At 36.4% G+C, this 19,297-nt stretch overlaps 1 protein-coding gene across 1 annotated transcript in view; it reads left to right on the forward strand.

Annotated features, from left to right (window-relative positions):
• Positions 1-19,297, forward strand: part of GPC5 (glypican 5) — a 1,202,777-nt gene that overhangs the window by 26,173 nt on the left and 1,157,307 nt on the right. Inside the window, exon 2 of the mRNA XM_033104955.1 lies at positions 16,975-17,136. Coding sequence (XP_032960846.1) covers positions 16,975-17,136 — 162 coding nt within the window. The remainder of the gene's footprint in view (positions 1-16,974; positions 17,137-19,297) is intronic.

Here is a 19,297-nt window from a genome sequence, read left to right on the forward strand (position 1 = left end):
AAACAGACAGACAAGCCCAGACAGCATAGAAAATCCCAAACAAGATTAACCCAAAGAGGTCCACACCAAGACACATCATAATTAAAATACCAAAGGTTAAAGACATCAAGACAAGTTAAAAGCAGCAAGAGAAAAGCAGGTAGTTACAAACAAGGGAGCCCCCATAAGACTGTTAGCTGATTTCTCAAAAGAAACTTTACAGGCCAGAAGGGATTGGCATGAATTATTCAATGTGATGAAAACCAAGAACCTATAACCAAAATTATTCTACCCAGCAAAGCTATAGTTTGAATTGAAGGACAGATACAGAGTTTCCCAGATAAGAAAATTGGTTAAAGGAGCTCATTATCACCAAACCAGTTTTGCAAGAGATGTTAAAGGGGTTTCTTTAAGAAGAAGGAAAAAAAAAGATATAAAATGGCAGTAACTACATATCTATCAACAATTACTTTAAATGTAAATGGCTTAAATGCTGTAATCAAAAGAAAGGGTGGCTGAATGGGTAAGATAACAAGACCCTCACACATGCTTCCTACAAGAGCCTTAATTCAGATTGAAAGACACACACAGACTAAAATAAAGGAATGGGAAAAAGATATTTCATGAAGGTGGAAACAAGCAAAACTGAGTAGCAATACTTATACCAGACAAAATAGACTTTAAAACAAAGGTTATTGCAAGACACAAAGAAGCACCCAGTAATCCCACTTCTGTCTATTTATCTGAAGAAATACAAAACACTTCTTTGAAGGGACTTGTGCATCCATATGTTCATTGCAGCATTATTTATAATAGCCTAGATATGGAGGCAACCTGGGTGTCCATCGTGGATGAATGTATAAGAAAGTGGTAGTACAGATATGCAATAGAATATTACTCAGCCATAAAAAAAGAATTAAATCTTGCTATCTGCAACAATGTAAATGAACTAGAGGGTATTATGCTGAGTGGAATAAGTCAGACAGAGAAAGACAAGAGCTGTAGGATTTAATCTATATGTGCAATCTAAAAGATAAAAACAAACAGAAGAGAAACAAACTTACAGGTGTAGAGAACATTTTGACGGTAACCAGTTGGGAGTGGGGGATAGGGGCTGGGTGAAATAGGTGAAGGGATTGAGAAGGACAGATTGGTAGCTACAAAATAGTCATGGGGATGTAAAGTATAGCATGGGGAATATAGTCAATTATGTGACAATTATGTGTAGTGTCAGATGGGCACTATTTGTTTGTTTGTTTATATTTTGAGAGATGAGAAAGTGAAGATAAAAGGACTTTGAGATGTTGGGTATGGGATGTTGTTTTTCCTGATTATACCTCGGTTTCAATTTAATGCAAATACTAATGATGTCCTAACATAGTTATCAAAGTCATCATGAAATAATCAAATTGAAATAGAAGGTTGTATTCAGAAATGTTGAATTAGTGATTTTGGAAACAGAGTTTTGGTGCTGACGAGGTCTGAGAGTGACTATTGAAGAATTGGGGAACTGATGTGGAGGGAAGAAAGTGTAGATCAGGGAGCTCCAAGCTGAATTTGTAAAGAAGGCTGGGTAAAGAAGACTATAAGTTATGGCAGAAATCTTCAGTAGACAGTGTTATTTCTAGATTTTAAGATGGTGGTGGTGGTGGCAGAGTAAGTCAGCCTATGTAGCAATAATTTATTTTTTAACTGAACAGGTGAGTCATAGGATATTATTCCTGTGACTATTGCTGTGTAACAAACCACCCCAATAGTCAGTGGTATAAAACTACCATTATGCTCAGATTTTATGGGTCAGGAATTCAGGCAGAGTATGGCATGTTTGTGCTCTGTTGTAATTTGGGAACTTAGTTGAGAAGACTTGAAAGCTGAGGGTGACTCAGTCAATGGCTGGGGACTGCAATCATCTGCAGGTGTCTTCTCTAGCATATTTGGTGGTTGATGCTAGCAGACTTTTGTGTCCTCAGCTGGGTGTTAGTCTGGAGTATCTACACGTGGCCACTCCATGTGGTCTGTACAAATGCGGTAGTTTAGTGGTACCAAACAGCGTGGTGGTAGGTTATAAGAGCAAGTATCTCAGGGGCCAGTGCATGGAAATTGCCGTTTTCTTAAGTTCTGGGCCTGAAAACCGGCACACATCCACTTCTGCCATGTTTTATTGGTACAGCAATCACAGAGTCTAGACTCAAGGGGAAGGGACATAGATCCCACCTCTTCATGCGAAGAGTACCTAAGAATTTTGGAACCATGTTTTAAAACTGCCATAGAGGGGTGGCTGGTTAGCTCAGTTGGTTGGAGCGTCCTGCTCTTAACAACAAGGTTGCCGGTTCGATCCCCACATGGGCCACTGTAAGCTGCGCCCTCCACATCTAGATTGAAACAATTACTTGACTTGGAGCTGATGGATCCTGGAAAAACACACTTAAAATAAATAAAACTTTAAAAAACAAAACGAAAAAAACTAACATAGAAAACCTCAGAGCTCTGCATGATAAAAATGGAGGAAGTATTTGGATTTGTTGAAAGATTGGGAAGAAGGAAGAACTAAATAGGCAGAGCTGCTTGGCAGGAATATAGGAAGAGGAATGTCTAATATTAAATATTTGTTATATTTCTGCTCTGCGTACTTCCTAAATCTTCAGTATATTCTACCACACAGATTTAAATGCTTTATCTCTCTTTCTCTTTATGTGGTGGTGAGAAGTTAGGGAATTAGACATGAAGGGAAAGGAATTGATGGGACTTATTATGATTTGGCACAGAAGAGAGAAAGGGCTAGCCTCAAGAGGTGAAATACAGGTGAGAGGAAGAATGTGGAGAAGCAAGAACTCAAAGGGACCACAAGGACCTAAGTCCCCAAGAACAGGTGGACATCTTGAAGAGGGTATACTAGAAGGTGGGGCTTGAACTAACTCCTCAGTTATAAAAAGGGGGGATGATAGCAATGAGCAGGAAGGAGAAGGAGGAATTGTCAGCAGAAGTTTCAAAGGAGAATATTTTATAGAAGCATTCCAAGGAGCAATTGAGTACAGTCAACATTAGGCATACATTGGATATTGGATATATTGGAAATATCCTTCCCACCCCATCTATGCTAACAGAATTTGAGAATAAACTTCTTACACTTGATGGGGCCATAGGGCAAAATGTCTTCCAGGGAGATGCAGATTCTGATTGGTAGGAGGATTGTAGGAACCTTTTGGAGAAGGGGATAGCACATAGGGACTAACCAGAGGGTGCTGTGAAAAGGTCGGAAGAGGAGATAAGAGTTGTGTGGCTTATCGGAGGAGATGAGTAGTTTGAGGGTAAAAGTATAGAGAATACCAGAGGGGATTATAGTTTAAGAAGTGACCTAGAGAAGCCAGGATGTGAGGCAAAGGAGATTTAGTTCAGTAGTTTCTCAGAGCATTGGGTAGTAGGTTTCAGCCCAGAAGTCACCTGTGGCCAGGAGTTGGGGCACCGTAGTTGTGTTATGTGCTGGGTAGGATGGAGAGGAAGCATGGGCTAACAGGCCAGGCAGTGTTCCTATGGTTGGGTCAGTACTATGTGTGGCCCTCAAGCCTTGCCGTCATCAACCGTGTGGTGGTCACTCTCTGCGGCACTTTAGGTGGTTGGGTAAATTCATCTTGAAATGATTCAGGGTATTTGGGATTTTAGCAGAACCTTTGTTATTATGGCTCTTTATTCTCTTTTGTGATATCTGGATTTTGTTGTTGTTGTTACTAATTAGATTTTATTAGTCTACCGGTACATGTCATTCTCTTGGAATTCAAAAACTTACTTTCTTGTGAGCTTCAAAACATGCCACTGTGTTATTCTGCGTATATTAATTCTCTAAATCAGGAACAAACTACAGCCCTAGAACCAAATATGGCCACATCTATTCATTTAGATATTGTCTATTGGGCAGACTTGAATAATTGCAACAGCGACTGTGTGGCATAAAGTTAGACATGTATGATTTATCATCTGGCACGTTACAGAAAAAGATTGCTCACCTCTGCCTTAAATAGTTCTTGTGCCTCCCTTTCTATATGATAAACATATGCAGTATTCGTATGTATAATTCTCTCTCTTCAATTAACTCTCTCATATTGATATACTGTCTTTAAGCATCTTCTTTGTACAATGGGCCTCCTTCCCTGTCGACTTCAAAAATCCAACCAGCCCTTTCATATCTTGATTATTTTACCTTCCTAAGAAGATATTGGTAAATACCACCAGTTCTCACATTCTTGTTATCATCCTACTACTTAACATCTTTCAATTCAAGAGAAGAAATGGAATGAGCTGCATATGTCAAGTCTCCAGGTCTTATCAGTGGGAATAAATGATGTTACATGGACAATTAAGTCCATAAAATACTACTACTGTTTGGTCGTATCAGTTTGGGCTCCCACTGATACAGTGTTCCCGGAGTTGGCACTCCAATGTCGAGTGCTCCTGTAGTGGTCCTTGTTACTTTTGGGTCTCTAGTGTCCATAATAGTACCCTAATTTCATTTGTTTATTTGAAATCAAACTACCCCGTGTCTTAGACGTGCAGTTTGAGTAGGATTGACCCAACCCTGAACTCCGATTGTCTTCAACCAATCAACATACTTCATGTTTTGGCCACAGTGATTGTTCAGATAAGGAAACGTAAGTGAGCCAGAGCCAGTAAAAGGTGAAGTGAAGTCTGCTGGAACCTCTGAGAAAGAGAAACTTTCTCTTCCACAAGAACTACCTGCAGTAGGATGTGCATGATGTGAATGATGTGGACTTAATTTTTCTATTCAAAGCTAGAGTTTCTGGGGGTTCTCACTGTGGGGAAATTGAAGATGAAACTAAATCTGTGGAAGACAGAGCAGAAACAGAGAGGAAGCAGGTCTTCTGTGAAACTGTTTAAGTAGTGATGTCAAAGGATGCCTAAAATTACACTTACTTTATACTTTCAGTTTTATGAATCAATTAAATTCCTTATGACTTTTGTCAATTTGATTGAAGTTTGGTTTATTATTGTTCACCAGCATCTGGATGACAGTTCCCTTTAATGTGTGTGTTAAACAAACATGGTGGCAGTGAGTTCCCTTTAGCAGAGCTGGTGAAGTGCCAAATAATAGTTTATTTTTAATACATTTTATATTTCTAGGTACACAGAGAAGCTCTGGTGATTGGGTTGGGACAGTTTTCAGTGTCAGTCACCATTCTCTACCCAAAACCACTCTACCTGACCGCACACAATTTCTAAGTGTGGCTTATTTAGCTGGGCTTTTCTACTGTCATGTATTTTAGAGTTCTGGAGAGCTTTCTATGTAAGTTATTGATTAATTAATTTTTGCCTGCTACCCTCTTCACTAGAGTATTAGCTTAGGCACTTTGGTTGCAAGAAACACAAACTAATTTGGTCTAATACAAAGATAACTTATTATAAGCTTTTATGTGTATCTCATGAAACTCCAAATAGGGTAGGAAATAACTGGGCCTCAGAAAAAGACTAAAACAGGAACTACAAAGAGTTCTGACAGTTTTCCCGTTGTTATTCTGTATGCTTTGCTTTTTGTCTCCATTGTGGAATAGTATGGGCACGTCACTCCTAAATTATATATAAGACAGTTCTGATGGCAAACAGACTAGACTTTTTCTGTGTTCTGTTCTAAATTCTCAGATGACATCATCTGGTTGGTTCTGGTTTGAGTCACTCGCAAAGAGAAAGGGCCTACAGCATAAGAACATATTAACTATGCAGTGAAAAGCATATGTCATATGACTAGCCACTCACAACATACTCGAATCAGATGTGAGGTCACATGACACACATATGGCTGGCAGGGGCCTCTCTCAGGGGGGTGTTGAGAGAGCAGTGCTCAGAGGAAAGGGCGATTATTATGAGGTGGGCCAATCCACAGGGATTGTGGCCTAATAAGTCATTTTGGCGTGCACTCCATTTATGGCTGAGAATTTCCTCTGCTTTCCCACCCCTCACTCCACCACCAGCAAGGTACAATGTACATATACAATAGTGGATGCAAATAGATCGAGAGATACTGCTTAATTTCTTGTGCCAGATAGTTGAGAATCTCAGCTACAGCCTGGCTTGGAGGAGCTCTGCTTCATGGGCCTGGTTTCATTTAGAGAAAAAGTGTAGATTGTTGGCTATTGAGAATGTTTTTACGCCAGTTGGTTAAAAAGCAGTAGAACAATGTGAGACCTCTTTATTTATTTATTTATTTATTTATTTATTTATTTTTTATGTGCAACCTCTTTTAGTTTGAAGGGATAACATTGCAATTTGTTTTTTTAATCCTTCAAGGAGCAGGCTAAACAGTTGGTGTTTCTTAAAATAAGTATGTATAAGTTGACGTTGAGGCCTTTTGTCTCCTGAGCTGGTTAACATGTTACAGAATGTCGACTCCAAATTCATGACTTCAAGTTTGAGTAAGACTTCTGTTTAGCATAGCTTTTCTCTGCTTCACTGACACAGAATACATACTTTCATATTAGGCATGTTTGTTATTGGTGTGAAAGTCAAGATTTAAGTATGTGATTTTGTGTAAATGTTAATCACCCATTGCTGGAAGAACAACTTGAGCACACTGTTGAGGATCAATGATGCCATTTATGTATTTGAGGGACAGCATTACAGTTCTACCAGTGAAGAATATGTTGACCAAATCAAAATTGGAGACTGCCAAATGTTACTTATTTTTTATTGAATACAGAACTATAAAAAGTCATAATAGCTGAAACACTTAATAATCTATCGAAAATAAATGTTTTGTTTTAAATTAATAATATCACTATATACTTTTATAGGATGATGCCTGTATTCCATAAAAGAAAAAAAGAGATGATTCAATATGCCAATGATACATTACTATGAAGAATATTTGTAAAAATGTAAATACAGTAATCACAAATACTATTTCAAATGGTTCATTGAACCGGTTTTTAATGTTTTCAGCAATATGCTCATTTGGATTTATATTTAAAACTACCTCATTAATTTTAAGCCATGAAAGTGTCTTCTTATGTTTCTTACAAAATATTTATGTGTAAGGATAAAGAAAGGGAAGGAGGCTAACACTTTACTGAAGGTCTTTTGTTCTCGGCACTGTGCCAGTTACGTACAACGCACTGGGAAACAAGGCAAAGGTGGTCTTTATCCTGTTGGAGCTTGCAGTATTGGGAGAGAAACAGAAATTAAATAGAATCAATTAAGGACACAAAAACAAATGTTCAGGAAAGCACCAGGATGCAGGGTTGTATTAGGGACTGTTTGGCATCCATTCTCTTCAGGGTTGGCAGAAGTCAGAAAAGAATGGGCATTAAAACTGTTAAACAGGTTTTAACACAACACCGTTTGAAATGACCTTATAATTATTTCTTATAATGAATAGGATCCCAAATGCAATACGATTGCTCATGTAGTCACTATCTAGTTAGAGTCAAGAAAACAACCATAGTCACAGCCTAGATGATTACAGATCTTTGAAAAGTACAGACTTCTTTTTATTTTTTTATTTTTTATTTTCTCATAAATTAAAGTTTATTGGGGTGACAACTGTTAGTAAAGTTACATAGATTTCAGGTGTACAATTCTGTAATACATTATCTATATCTCACATTGTGTGTTCACCAACCTGAGTCAGTTCTCTTTCCATCACCATACTATATTAGACCCTGTTTACCCTTTTCTAGAGCCCCCCCTTACCCTTTGGTAACCCCTAAACTATTGTCTATGTCTACGAGTTTTTGTTTCTTCATTTGTTTCGTATGTGGCTTCTTTGTCTGACAGAGCTGATCTCTCTCTTCTGAAAACTTTTCCAGGACAGCATGCCCTTTTCCTCTTACCTCCTTCCCCACCCAATTTATTCCTTCTATCTCATTGCTCTTTCTTATGCTCCTTTCAGGGGATCCTCCTCTGCTCCATTCATATTGCTGTGCCTTTGTCTCGGCCAGTGGTTCTCACCCAGAGGCTATTATGTCCAAGGGGGACACTTAGTAATTTCTGGAGACACTTTGGTTGTCACATCTGGAGAGGTGCTACTGGCATCTAGTGGGTAGAGTTCAGGAATGCTGCTAAACATTCCTGTACAGGACAGCTCCCCCACAAAAAAAAGAATTATCTCGCCTCAAGTGTCAGTAGTGCTGAGGTTGAGAAACCTTTTAAGTTTCATAAACAGACCTCTTTCCTTAGATGATCTTATAGAAACCCTCCGTATTTAATACCACTTTGTATAATATAATGTATAATATAATCCCAAACTTGTGTCTTCAATATGGATCGCTTTCCATGGCTTCAGACTTGCATATTCAATTATTATTTCTACATATTCAGTTGGATCTCTAATAGGCTTCTCATTTCTAAATCTGAATTCTGTTTTTTCCTTAAATCCATTGCTACTTGTGTATTCTCCTTTTTCTATTAATGGTACCATTAAGCATCCAGTTTCTCAGGTCAAAATCTAAGAGTTATTCTTGATTCCTATCTCTTTTTCAGTTGCCAAATCCCATCCAAGACATCTATTCCAAGTTATCTACTACCTTCATTATATATGTCTAATCTAACCACTTCTTATCGTTTCATCCCAGTCCTAACTTTCATTTGTAATACAGAAATACTGATTCTCAAAATTGCTGGGAGTGAACTTTTAAGAAACAAATCAAGGCACCCCCCCTACTTCATATCATCATTGTAATAAAATCTCTCCTAAGTATAATCTGCAAGGCATTATGTGAATCAATCTCATCTCCTGTGTAGAAAGTGTGCAAATACTGGGTTTGCCTTTCTTTTTCTTTAATCTTTTAAATCTTTGTTTTTTAGTAGTTTGACTATAATATGCTTAGGCGTGATTTTCTTTGTATTCGTTTTGCTTGGGGTTCAATGATTTTTTAAAATCTGTTGATTTGTGTTTCTTATAAAATTTGGGAAATTTATAGTGATTATTTCATGGAGTATTTTATCTTACTTTTGCTTTCTGGGACTGCAGTCATATCTGTGTTAGATTTTAGGATATTCCATCACAGCTCCATACATACATACTCGTACATGCACACATACATAAAGTACTATGTATTATATTTATTTTCAATCTTTTTATCTCTCTTCTTCAGATTGGATACTTTCTATTAATCTATTAGGTTGGTGCAAAAGTAATTGCGGTTTAAAAGATTAAAAATGATTGCAAAAACTGCAGTTACTTTTGCACCAACCTGATATCTTCAAGTTCTCTGACTCTGCCCTCTGTCATCTCTATTCAGCTATCAAGCCCATTCGGTGAAATTTTTATCTCACATATTTTTTCAGTTACAGAATTTCCATTTTGTTCTTTTTTATAGTTTCTTCTTGTCTCCTGAGATTTCTTTTCCTATCATTTATTCTGAGCACGTGTTCCTTTTACCTCATTACATATAGTTGTAATAGCTGCTTTACAGCCCTTCTGTGTTTATTTTAACATCTGGGTTATCTGTGGTTGGTCTTAATTTATTGCCTTATCTCTTGAAAATGGGTCACAGTATACTGATCCCTCATATGTCCAGTAATTTTAGAATGTTCCCTGGTTGCTGTGAATGTTATGTTTTTGTGACTCTGGATTCTATAATATTCCTCCAAAGAGTGTTAATATGTTTGTCTTCAGAGAAAATTAACTTGGTTGGACTCAAACTGTCAATTGTGTCTCTTGGGCAGCAACTCCAATTTTAGTTCAGTTCTTTCATTCTTAGCTTGCCTGTCTGTAACTGGGCTTCTTTGAGTATGCTCTGGTGCCGTGAGGGGTGGTTCCGGGGTCAGCAGAGATTTGAGCAGAGTTTACACGTGGAAGTTGGGGTTCCCTCTCTCTGGCCCTCCTTTTCCTGGTATTTCCCCACCACTTTCCCGTAGCTGTGACTGCTCTGATCCGTCTTCTAGTTCTTCAATCCTGAAAGACTGAGTTCTTAAATTGAAATTTAGTCACTTTATCCATGGACTGTCCTCAGATTATAAACCACAGAGACAGAAACTAACCCCATGCTTTCCCCTTCTTCCAAATATTGACTCACTTTCAGAAACATTCTTCTTTTGTTCACTCTCTAGAGCTCTCAGACCATTGATTGTTACATTGTTGTCTAGAGATATTTGCTCTGTGTGGATAGCACTGCCATACTGCAAGTACAACACTTCTTATTGTTGCTTGAACATAAAAAGTTTATTTCCATTTCAGAACAGGAAACTTGAGAAGCCATTAAAGTATTATTATCAGACCCTCCATTTAGTATCAAGTCCTCTTGAATTTCTGGAATAAACCATAAAGGAGAATGGAATGGTTTGGCTGGCTTGGCAAACATTATTACTGTTGTATTGTCTAGATTTCTTTACATGGCAGATGACAAGAACATGTGGTAGATTCAGGCTTCACTCTGAACTGGAAAATGACTGTGGCATCTGCAAGCCTTGTATCCTTGCATCACTGAATTCAGTTCCAGCAGAAGAGGGAAATCTTTGTTTCTTGGAGGCCTCAGCAAATATCTCTTTGCACTTTTTTATTGTATGATTGGCTGTCGTTTCTGAATCGATCATTGTGCTGATAGGATAGGATGCTATGTTTTAGCCATTCAAGACTCATCCTTATGTGTATATCAGTCTCATCTAAATCACATGTGTATGTGAGTGAGGAAGAGATATAGCTTCAAAGGAAATTCCAGGAGTGGGAACAGATGTTGGCCACCTCTCAGCACATCCAGTGCCATTGTCATGATTCTTGCTAGATTCATGGAGTTAAGTCTTTTTTTATTCTACCTGGATGAAGCAATACATTTGACTCAGTTAAAACCCTTTCACTCTGATAACATTTCACAGACTCCTATCAATTTCAGAATGTATGGCAAGAAGACATTCTCAGAAAAGATAGAAGGAACAAGTTTACCAGTATAACCTTCCTACTCTGAATTCCAAGATCCTATTTTCATCTGGTGGCCTTTTGGTTTTTTTATGACATTTAACATCCATTCTAGTAGAACTAAATATGTATCTTGATCTCAGTATCTAGATACCAAGGGCCATGTCCTATGTCAACCATCAATAAAGCTGGTATGTGCTACAAATGTAAATAAATTGTCTAGTGGGGAGATAAATGTTTGAAACAAAAAGAGAAGGCAATCAGGAGTGCTATATTAAAAGTCTCTTTATTATAAAATAAAGCACAGATATAGAAAACTCTTGGATTTATGCATATTTAATTGCTACAATTTATTGCAGTGGGTATTATTAGAGCTCAGATTATCCTGTGTTTGGCCAGTAGAAACCTTTCGAAGTTGGCTTCTGATGTAGGCTAAATTGTTTCCCCTTTATAGCATAAGTTGAAGCCCTGACGCCCAATATGACTGGTGACATTATAAGAGGAAAATCACCTCTTATATAGCGTATATGCGCTGAGAAGTGTATATGTGTGTAAAGGTATAAGGGAGTGTATATGTGCCGAGAAAAGGCGGCCAGATGTAAGACGAGGACAGTGGTCTTAAGAGAAAACAAATCTGCCAACTCCTTGATCTTGGACTTCCAAGCCTCCAGAACTGTTGAGAAAGTACATTTCTGTTCATGCCACTGTTGTGTGGTATTTTGTTATGGCGGTCCTGGCAGACTATTATAGTTCGTGAGTCCTTTTGATATGACCCATGTAGTTATTTCATAGCTTCTTTGCTATCTGGTGTAGACGATATTGTAGCTAGTCTGTCATCTTATATAGTTCCTGCCCCAGACCTAGAAGTAGTCATTTCTTCAGGAAGCACTGATTTCTTCCTGAGAAAAATGGTATCTCAAGACCATACCCTGGGAATACAGGATGCCCTTTGCCACTCAGTCATTATTTCTATGACCTTTCAGATAAAGCTAGAAAATATACATATTTTTGAAGGTAAATTTCTTTATAATTTCACATTGATACTTCAATTCAAATTCAAAATCAGTTTTACTTAGCTTCTTCTAGGTCTGTATCTCTTTCACACTAAAAAATCCTGATTTTCAAGACTATAGGGTAGACTTAGAGAATAGAAATTGAATATTCCATAATTACTTGTTTTTAATCTCATATTATACTCAACAGTTTCATCTTGCATGAAATACAGTTTTTAGTTTTTGTCCTGTTGTTATCTTCAGGGGCTTACATTATTGACAATATTTATTGTCACTGTCTTTCAAATCCTTTTGTTCTTTTTGATTTTTCATAATTTCTTATTTCCCATCTTCTATTTCTTTTAATGCATAACCTTTGTGTGATTGACTCCTCTGTTCTTTCTTGTTTAGTTTTCATTTCAGGTTTTTCTTTTATCTTTAATTATTTCCTGAGTTTCATATGAGTTTTTCTAATTTCAATTTATGTTGTTCTTTTATGTTTTGTTTCATTATATCTTGTTTTGAAATAGTGTGGTTATATTTCTGATCTGTTTATTGTGTGTGTGTGTGTGTGTGTGTGTGTGTGTGTGTGTGTGTGTGTGGTGGGGGGGGGGCATATCTTCCTGGCATGCTTCCGTTTGTCTTTGGGGATATTATTCTGTTCCTTAATCTCTTTTTTATTATAATAAGTCTGTGTGAGATTTCAACTCAATATTTTATGTTGTCCATTTTACCATATGTAAAGTTAGATTTTTCCCCCTGAAAATTTAGATTGAGACAGGCTTCAGAACAGCTTTTCTTACCATAACTTCCTTTTCTGTTGTTTTGTGTAATACTTAAAAATATGGCTGCTTGTTTTCTGAAATTTCCCTAATTTATTTCCCTTCCCACTTTGTTTTAGAACTTCTTTATCTATGTCTCTTAAATGGCTCTTCTGTTGAATTTTGATTCCACTTCCAGAAGTTTCTTTTCTGTGTGGGATTCTTTCCTGGAAAGGAGTCTGCTGGATCTGTTTTGAGAATTCATAGGGGTCTACATTTCTCCAGCTCATTTATTGCCTTCCATCATGGGTCCTTGGCACACATTTAATAATCAAGAGGGCAAAACTCTCCAAATTTCAGCTGCTTTTCTCAAATTAGTCCTTTGTGTCTTCCAGCCAATTGGCCATTTCCAGGTTCTTCTGGCCTCAGGTCCTTCAGACATTACCCCGCTGCTTTATCCTCCCTCCTGCCCAGAGCCTGATACTGTGAAGATCTGTAGCTGTTGCTGGTTTGTCCCCACTCTGTTTATATTTTGACGGTTGTTGTTGTAGGATGTTACTTAATTTTGTTATGTTTTTTGGATTTATTTTCTAGTTGTTCTTTTGGTTCATATGGAGATTTGGGAATAGTATAAACAATGCTGCCACTGCCACTGTCTTTACAGATGCCTCCCAGTGTTCCTATTTTAACATATTACAACAACAGCAACAACACAAAAAGGTAGATGGCTGTAACAATTTCTTATGCTGGAGAACAGAAAGGAAGGTATCAATACTGTTGATTCTTGGTGAGAAATTTAAAAAACTCCCACATTCTAGTTGAGGGCCCTTTCTTGCAGAGTTTGATTTTACTGTTCAGAAACATGACTACTGTTCAGAAACACGACTGCTACTTCTGAGCCTGGGTTATGTACTCTTGCTGTTTCATAGCATTCTCAATTGTGCTGTGTTCTTTGAAGCCAGGCGTTGAAATATTTTTAAAATGCATCTTGTGACCACATAATATTTGTTTGGTTTCCATCTGGCTTTGCTTTCTTATGATGCTTTGTCTATTTACAATAAGAGAAGTATAACCTGGGCTTTTAGTCAACAAGCCTCTTATTATGCCCTTTGCTATTCTACTGTGAACAAAATGTAAGTGGTCCTTTCACTGAGGATGTTTGGTTCATCTCGTCTGTCTTTTGGACTGAATCAGGAAGCAAAGGAACTAGTTTCTTGTGGGTTCTTTTCCCCGTCCACTGAGACCCCAACTCTAAGTTACTTAAGCATATGTGTCATAGTTGATACTATTGAAAATGTTGTGCCAATTAGACATAACTAGCTATTTGAATTATACTCCTGATTTGTTTTAGAGTTTAGTTTTATGTTGTCATTACCAGCTTCCAAGATTCTAAATGAAAGTCTGGATTAATCAATGTAGATGCTCATCAACTTGAATGTGTTTGCTCCAAGTCATCTAAACTGCTATGTATGCTTATTCAGAGTTGCGAGACCTGATGGTCTTTCCCCCACATTATGTTTAGGATAGCGGTCAAGGTGATTTGCAGCATCTTTCTGAATGTTCTTTCTACCATTCAAGCTTGTGCAAAAAGGCAGTGGCAACTCTATAACTTTATTTTTAGCCTATTTTATTTTTGAATAAAACTCCTTTGGTTCCTAACCTAAACTTTATTTTCTGGCAGCTTACCAAACAGATGACTTCTTTCAAAACAGAAATTAAAAATGGCCAGTTATATCTGTAGATGAACCCTTTATAGATTTAAGACTATTGCTTTCCTCTCGGTAGAGTGATGGTAAAGAAGATACGCTCCAAATTGCTGTTGGGAATCCCTCCAAACAGCAGCTCTACCCTTTTGTAGTACATAGTGTGTGACATTGGGCAGTTTTCAAAGCTTCTTTATGTTTCCATTTTCTTATCTGTAAAATGTGGTAGTAATGGTCCCTATATCACAGAATTAATGTGAGGGTTAAAATAATATAATGCCTATATATAGATCCTCAACTATTAGTGTAATGAATGAAAATTGAGTATTTATGATGTATCAGGCACTATGCTGGAAAACTGGGATATAATAATGAATAAAAACTCCTCCACTTGTAGCTTTATAGTATAGATGAGGGAACTAATTAGTTAGTAATCTTCTTAAGGAATATGATGAGTGCGATGGAAAGGTATGAGATCTCATACCTTGTACTAGGAGCATGAGTGGTCTGGGAGGTTCAGGAAAGTTCCCTTGGAAAAGCTGAGTTAAAATTTAAAGAAAAATAGCTGGGAATGAATTAGGAGAAGGTGTGTGTTTGCCACATGTGGGGGTGAGCACATGTGGACAAGAGTGGCCCAGACGAAGGTAAGGGCATGGAGAATGGCTCTGGGCAAGAGGGAACTTGGTGAGTATGAGGGGCTAAACTTCGGCCAGCATGTGAAGGGAAGAGTGTAATGGCCCATGTTACTCTGGGTGGGCCTGAGTGGAAGAGAAAGGAGTGGTCAGAACATGGGGCCGTTAGAGACCATGTTTTGGAATGTGGTCTAACAAAACAAAGTTATGCGTTTGAATTCTGGAGCGATTGTTGCATTCATCTATCATTATTATAGTTATTATCATCATTATTTTTATTCCCTAGCACTCTTTCCCATCCTAAATATATTTATGTATTTTAATATTTATTCATTGGTTCTTTTTCTTAATTTCTGTTGTTCTTCTCTGAAGTCTTAATTCCTCAATCTGTGCATTTAGGAGTAAAGCTGAGAAGATAACTTTGTTTTCTTTCAATCAGTTTTACTGCTTGAAATGAAATTTGCTTTTGTATAACTTTAAGCAAGATACATGAAAAACAATTGCCAAAATGTTACCTACTATGACACAGATAAATATTTGATGCTTCTTAGCCTTTGTGAAATGCGTAAATGCTACTGTTGTTTGTCTAACTTAAACAAACTAAAGCCAAAATTATTTTAAAAATTTGGTGTCTCATGTTAGCTGGAAGTTCACAGTGATTTCAGATGTCTTGATCTTATCTGGAACCAACTCTTGGAAATGTGAGACCTGAGGCTGACTGTGTGAAAAATTAGGAAGACTATGAAAGGTGCCTGTTATGTGTATGTATTTTTGTGCGTGTATGCATAAGTGTGTATGTATGAGTGTGTGTGTGTGTGTGTGTGTGTGTGTGTGATGTGTACACATGCATATTTTATTTTTGCCGTTCTAAAATTGATCAGTGAAGATCTAATGTGGGAACTACGAATCTCCCTGAAGATCAAGGGACATAATCTTTCTTACCCTAAAATAAGTGAATAACTATATTCGGCCATGTAAATACAATTGTCCCGAGCTTTACATAAAAACTGGATATCTTGGGATGCTCTGGGGCTCTCCCCATGATGCCTCATCAGGGTCATCCTCTTTGGGCGCTCCTTTATGCTCCACACCTTTTCCTCTGTTCTCCACCGTGTTTCCCCTAAAATAAGATCTAACTGGAAAATAACTCCTAGCATGATTTTTCAGCGAACATAAGCCCTAATGCATCTTTTGGAGCAAACCTTAATATAAGACCCGGTCTTATTTTTGGGGAAACACGGTAGCATACCTGCTATGTATAAAAGTACTTGCCCTGGGACACTATCAGGATGAGAGTTGATCATCATATTAGTAATTTTTAAAACCACAACTATTACATATGTATAATTTCACATTTCATGTAATAGGCATCTTCAGAGGAGTTTTCTGAATATGGTTATGAAACTGAAAAATGCCTTTAATGGTAGGACTTGTCTCTAGCAAGTTGGCTGATGAGTAGAATATTAGATGCTGGGCTTGGGTCTATGGGGGGGGTCCTGATTCCCCCATCATATCGTTATTGCTGATAAACTCTATTCCACAAGAATCATAAGCTTACTAGCTGAGAAATCAGGCAAAGAATTTTATCTTTATTTGATGCACAAAATTTGATTTTGTTTCCTCAAGAAAAGCAATAATTTTAGCCCACACATTTCTCTATAACATAGTTCAAGTAATTTTGGCTGAATTGATAAAATATGCAAAAATAAAAGTTTCGTGATTTAGCTCTGTACTTACATAATAGTTAATTTGTTTTATATAATCTATTTGTTAGTTAATAGTAATTAGTTGATTGAGTGGCATATTTAATATTTGTTCAAAACGTTCATAAAATACTTGATCAAAGATTTAATGGTTGAGAATATTTTGTTTCATGGTTGGGTAAACTGACAGGAGATACACTTTGTTAAAGCAAGTGCTATGGTATATCAGTTCTTCACATAGAACATGAACCCCGTATATGCGTAATGATCACTAATGCCTGACAAGTAACATATAATGTTTGTTCAGTGAAAAGGTACTTATTCTGAAAAACATCATGTGTTCCAGGACCTGATCTTCAGGTTTGCACATCTGAAAAACCTACATGTTGCACCAGGAAGATGGAGGAGAGATACCAAACCGCAGCTCGCCAAGATATGCAGCAGGCGCTTCAAACCTCCAGCTCTACGTTAAAGTTTCTAATATCTCGAAATGCAGCTGCTTTTCAAGGTAAATGTTTCTTGAGTTCTGAAACTAAGGACAAGCCCTGGTAGGTAATTTCCCTATTATCATTATATTGGTAAACTTAGCTGGGTTTACTTTTTTGTGTATTATTCAGGTATAAGATGAGGTTTTAGCTTTATTGAACCCTCACAACTTGTTTCTGAAGTCATCTGGGGATATATAAATAAATAAATAAATAAATAAGTGTGTGTGTGTGTGTGTGTATATGTATATATATATACATATATACATACATATACATATATACATATATATATATATGTATATATATATATGTGTGTGTATATATATATTAAATGGTCCTTGAAAATATATGCCCTTTTGGGGTTCTTCCAGGTCCTTCAGTATTCTGACCTTTGATTTTCAATATGAATGGACATAATTACTAGATTTCATTAAATATTGTATAACATAAAATCTCTTGGTCTTAACTCTGTAATTTTAGATTTATTTTTAAAAATATGATTTGAAGAAATATTTGTCTAGTTGTTTTCCCCCTGCAACCTCATATGGTTTTCATAAGAACAGTAAGATCTATCAATGAACAGAGAAGTCTGATAAATAGTAAAATAGGAAATATTAATTGGATGTTTAGGGATCAGCTAAAACCAGAACTCAACCTTTTCAAGCAATATGTTCAGAAATAAAATTAATGGGTTATCAAATTACAAGACATATTGCAAAATAGGTGATCTTTTTCTTTTTTTAGTCATCTCCTCTAAAAAATTCCTTATTACTATAATAAAATAGCTAAATTTATTTTTCCTTTTATAAAGCATTAGCTATTTTGTATATGACTAGAATAAAAATATTTACACTGGTTTTCAAATAAATTTATTGTTTTTGTTCAATGCAAAATATAATTTCTGTTAGTATTCCTTTTTAGTAAGTATATCAATATCAACCTAAATAATTTGTGATTTGTTTATATACAGAACTAAATCACAAAGCTGATTAATTTTTAAAACTATAAATACAATAAATCAGGATACAATTTGAATTAAAGTGTACTTCATGATGTATTGATTTTTTTTTTGTAAAAACTGTGAAATGTGAGATTTTAAGGTGTTATTAATTTAGCGGTTCTTTTAGATTTCTTAGAAAATAACCTTATTTCTGTTATGGGATTTATTCATGTGCAATTGTTGGAGGAAAACATGTTGATATGTCTTTTAAGCAAAGATTTGTGATTTAAACTTGTGAACCAGAAGACTTTAACCAGAACGCTGTGTAATATGTTTTTTCTCATGAAAATGATAGCATGTACAATGTGGAAAATACATTTTAGAGATAAAGGGTGGTGAATAAACCAGTCTGACCAGAACAAGGACCTGTGGATGGGAATTGTGAGTCATATACTTGAAAAGGTGAGTTGGACTCATGTGGAAGAAGACTTAAAATACCAGCTTGATCTAGTTCTGTGAAAAATGTCTTTGGTAGTTTGATAGGCATTACACTGAATCTGTAGAATGCTTTGAGTAGTACGGATATTTTAATGATGTTAATTATTTCTACACAGCTTATCTTTCCATTTATCTGTATGTTCTTCAATTTCTTCAGTGTCTTACAGTTTTCTGAGTACAGGTCTTTTACTACCTTCTGAGTTAAATTTACTCCTAGGTGTTTGTTTGTTTGTTTGTTTGTTTGTTTTTTTGATGCAATTGTAAATGGGATTGGTTTCTTAATTTCTCTTTTTGATAGTTAGCTAATGGTGTATAAAAATGCAACCAATTTCTGAATATTAATTTTGTATTCTACTTTACTGAATTAATTTCTCAGTTCTAATAGTTTTTTTTTTGGTGGAATCTTTACTGTTCTATGTAGTATCAAGTCATCTGCAAATAATGACAGTTTTACTTGTTCCTTTCCAACTTGGATGCCTTTTATTTCTTTTTCTTGTCTGATTTCTATGGCTAGGACTTCCATACTTTGTTGAATAAAAGTGGTGAAAGTTGACATCCTTGTCTTGTTCTTGATCTTAAAGAAAAAGTTTTCAGCTTTACATCATTGAGTATGATATTAGTTTTGTCATATGTGGCCTTTATTACATTGAGGAATGTTTTCTCTATCCCCATTTTGCTGAGAATTTTTATCATAAATAGATGGTGGATTTTGACAAACTATTTCTGCATCTATTGAGATGGTA

The sequence above is a fragment of the Rhinolophus ferrumequinum genome, chromosome 4 (assembly GCF_004115265.2).
Source record: "Rhinolophus ferrumequinum isolate MPI-CBG mRhiFer1 chromosome 4, mRhiFer1_v1.p, whole genome shotgun sequence".
NCBI lineage: Eukaryota > Metazoa > Chordata > Mammalia > Chiroptera > Rhinolophidae > Rhinolophus > Rhinolophus ferrumequinum.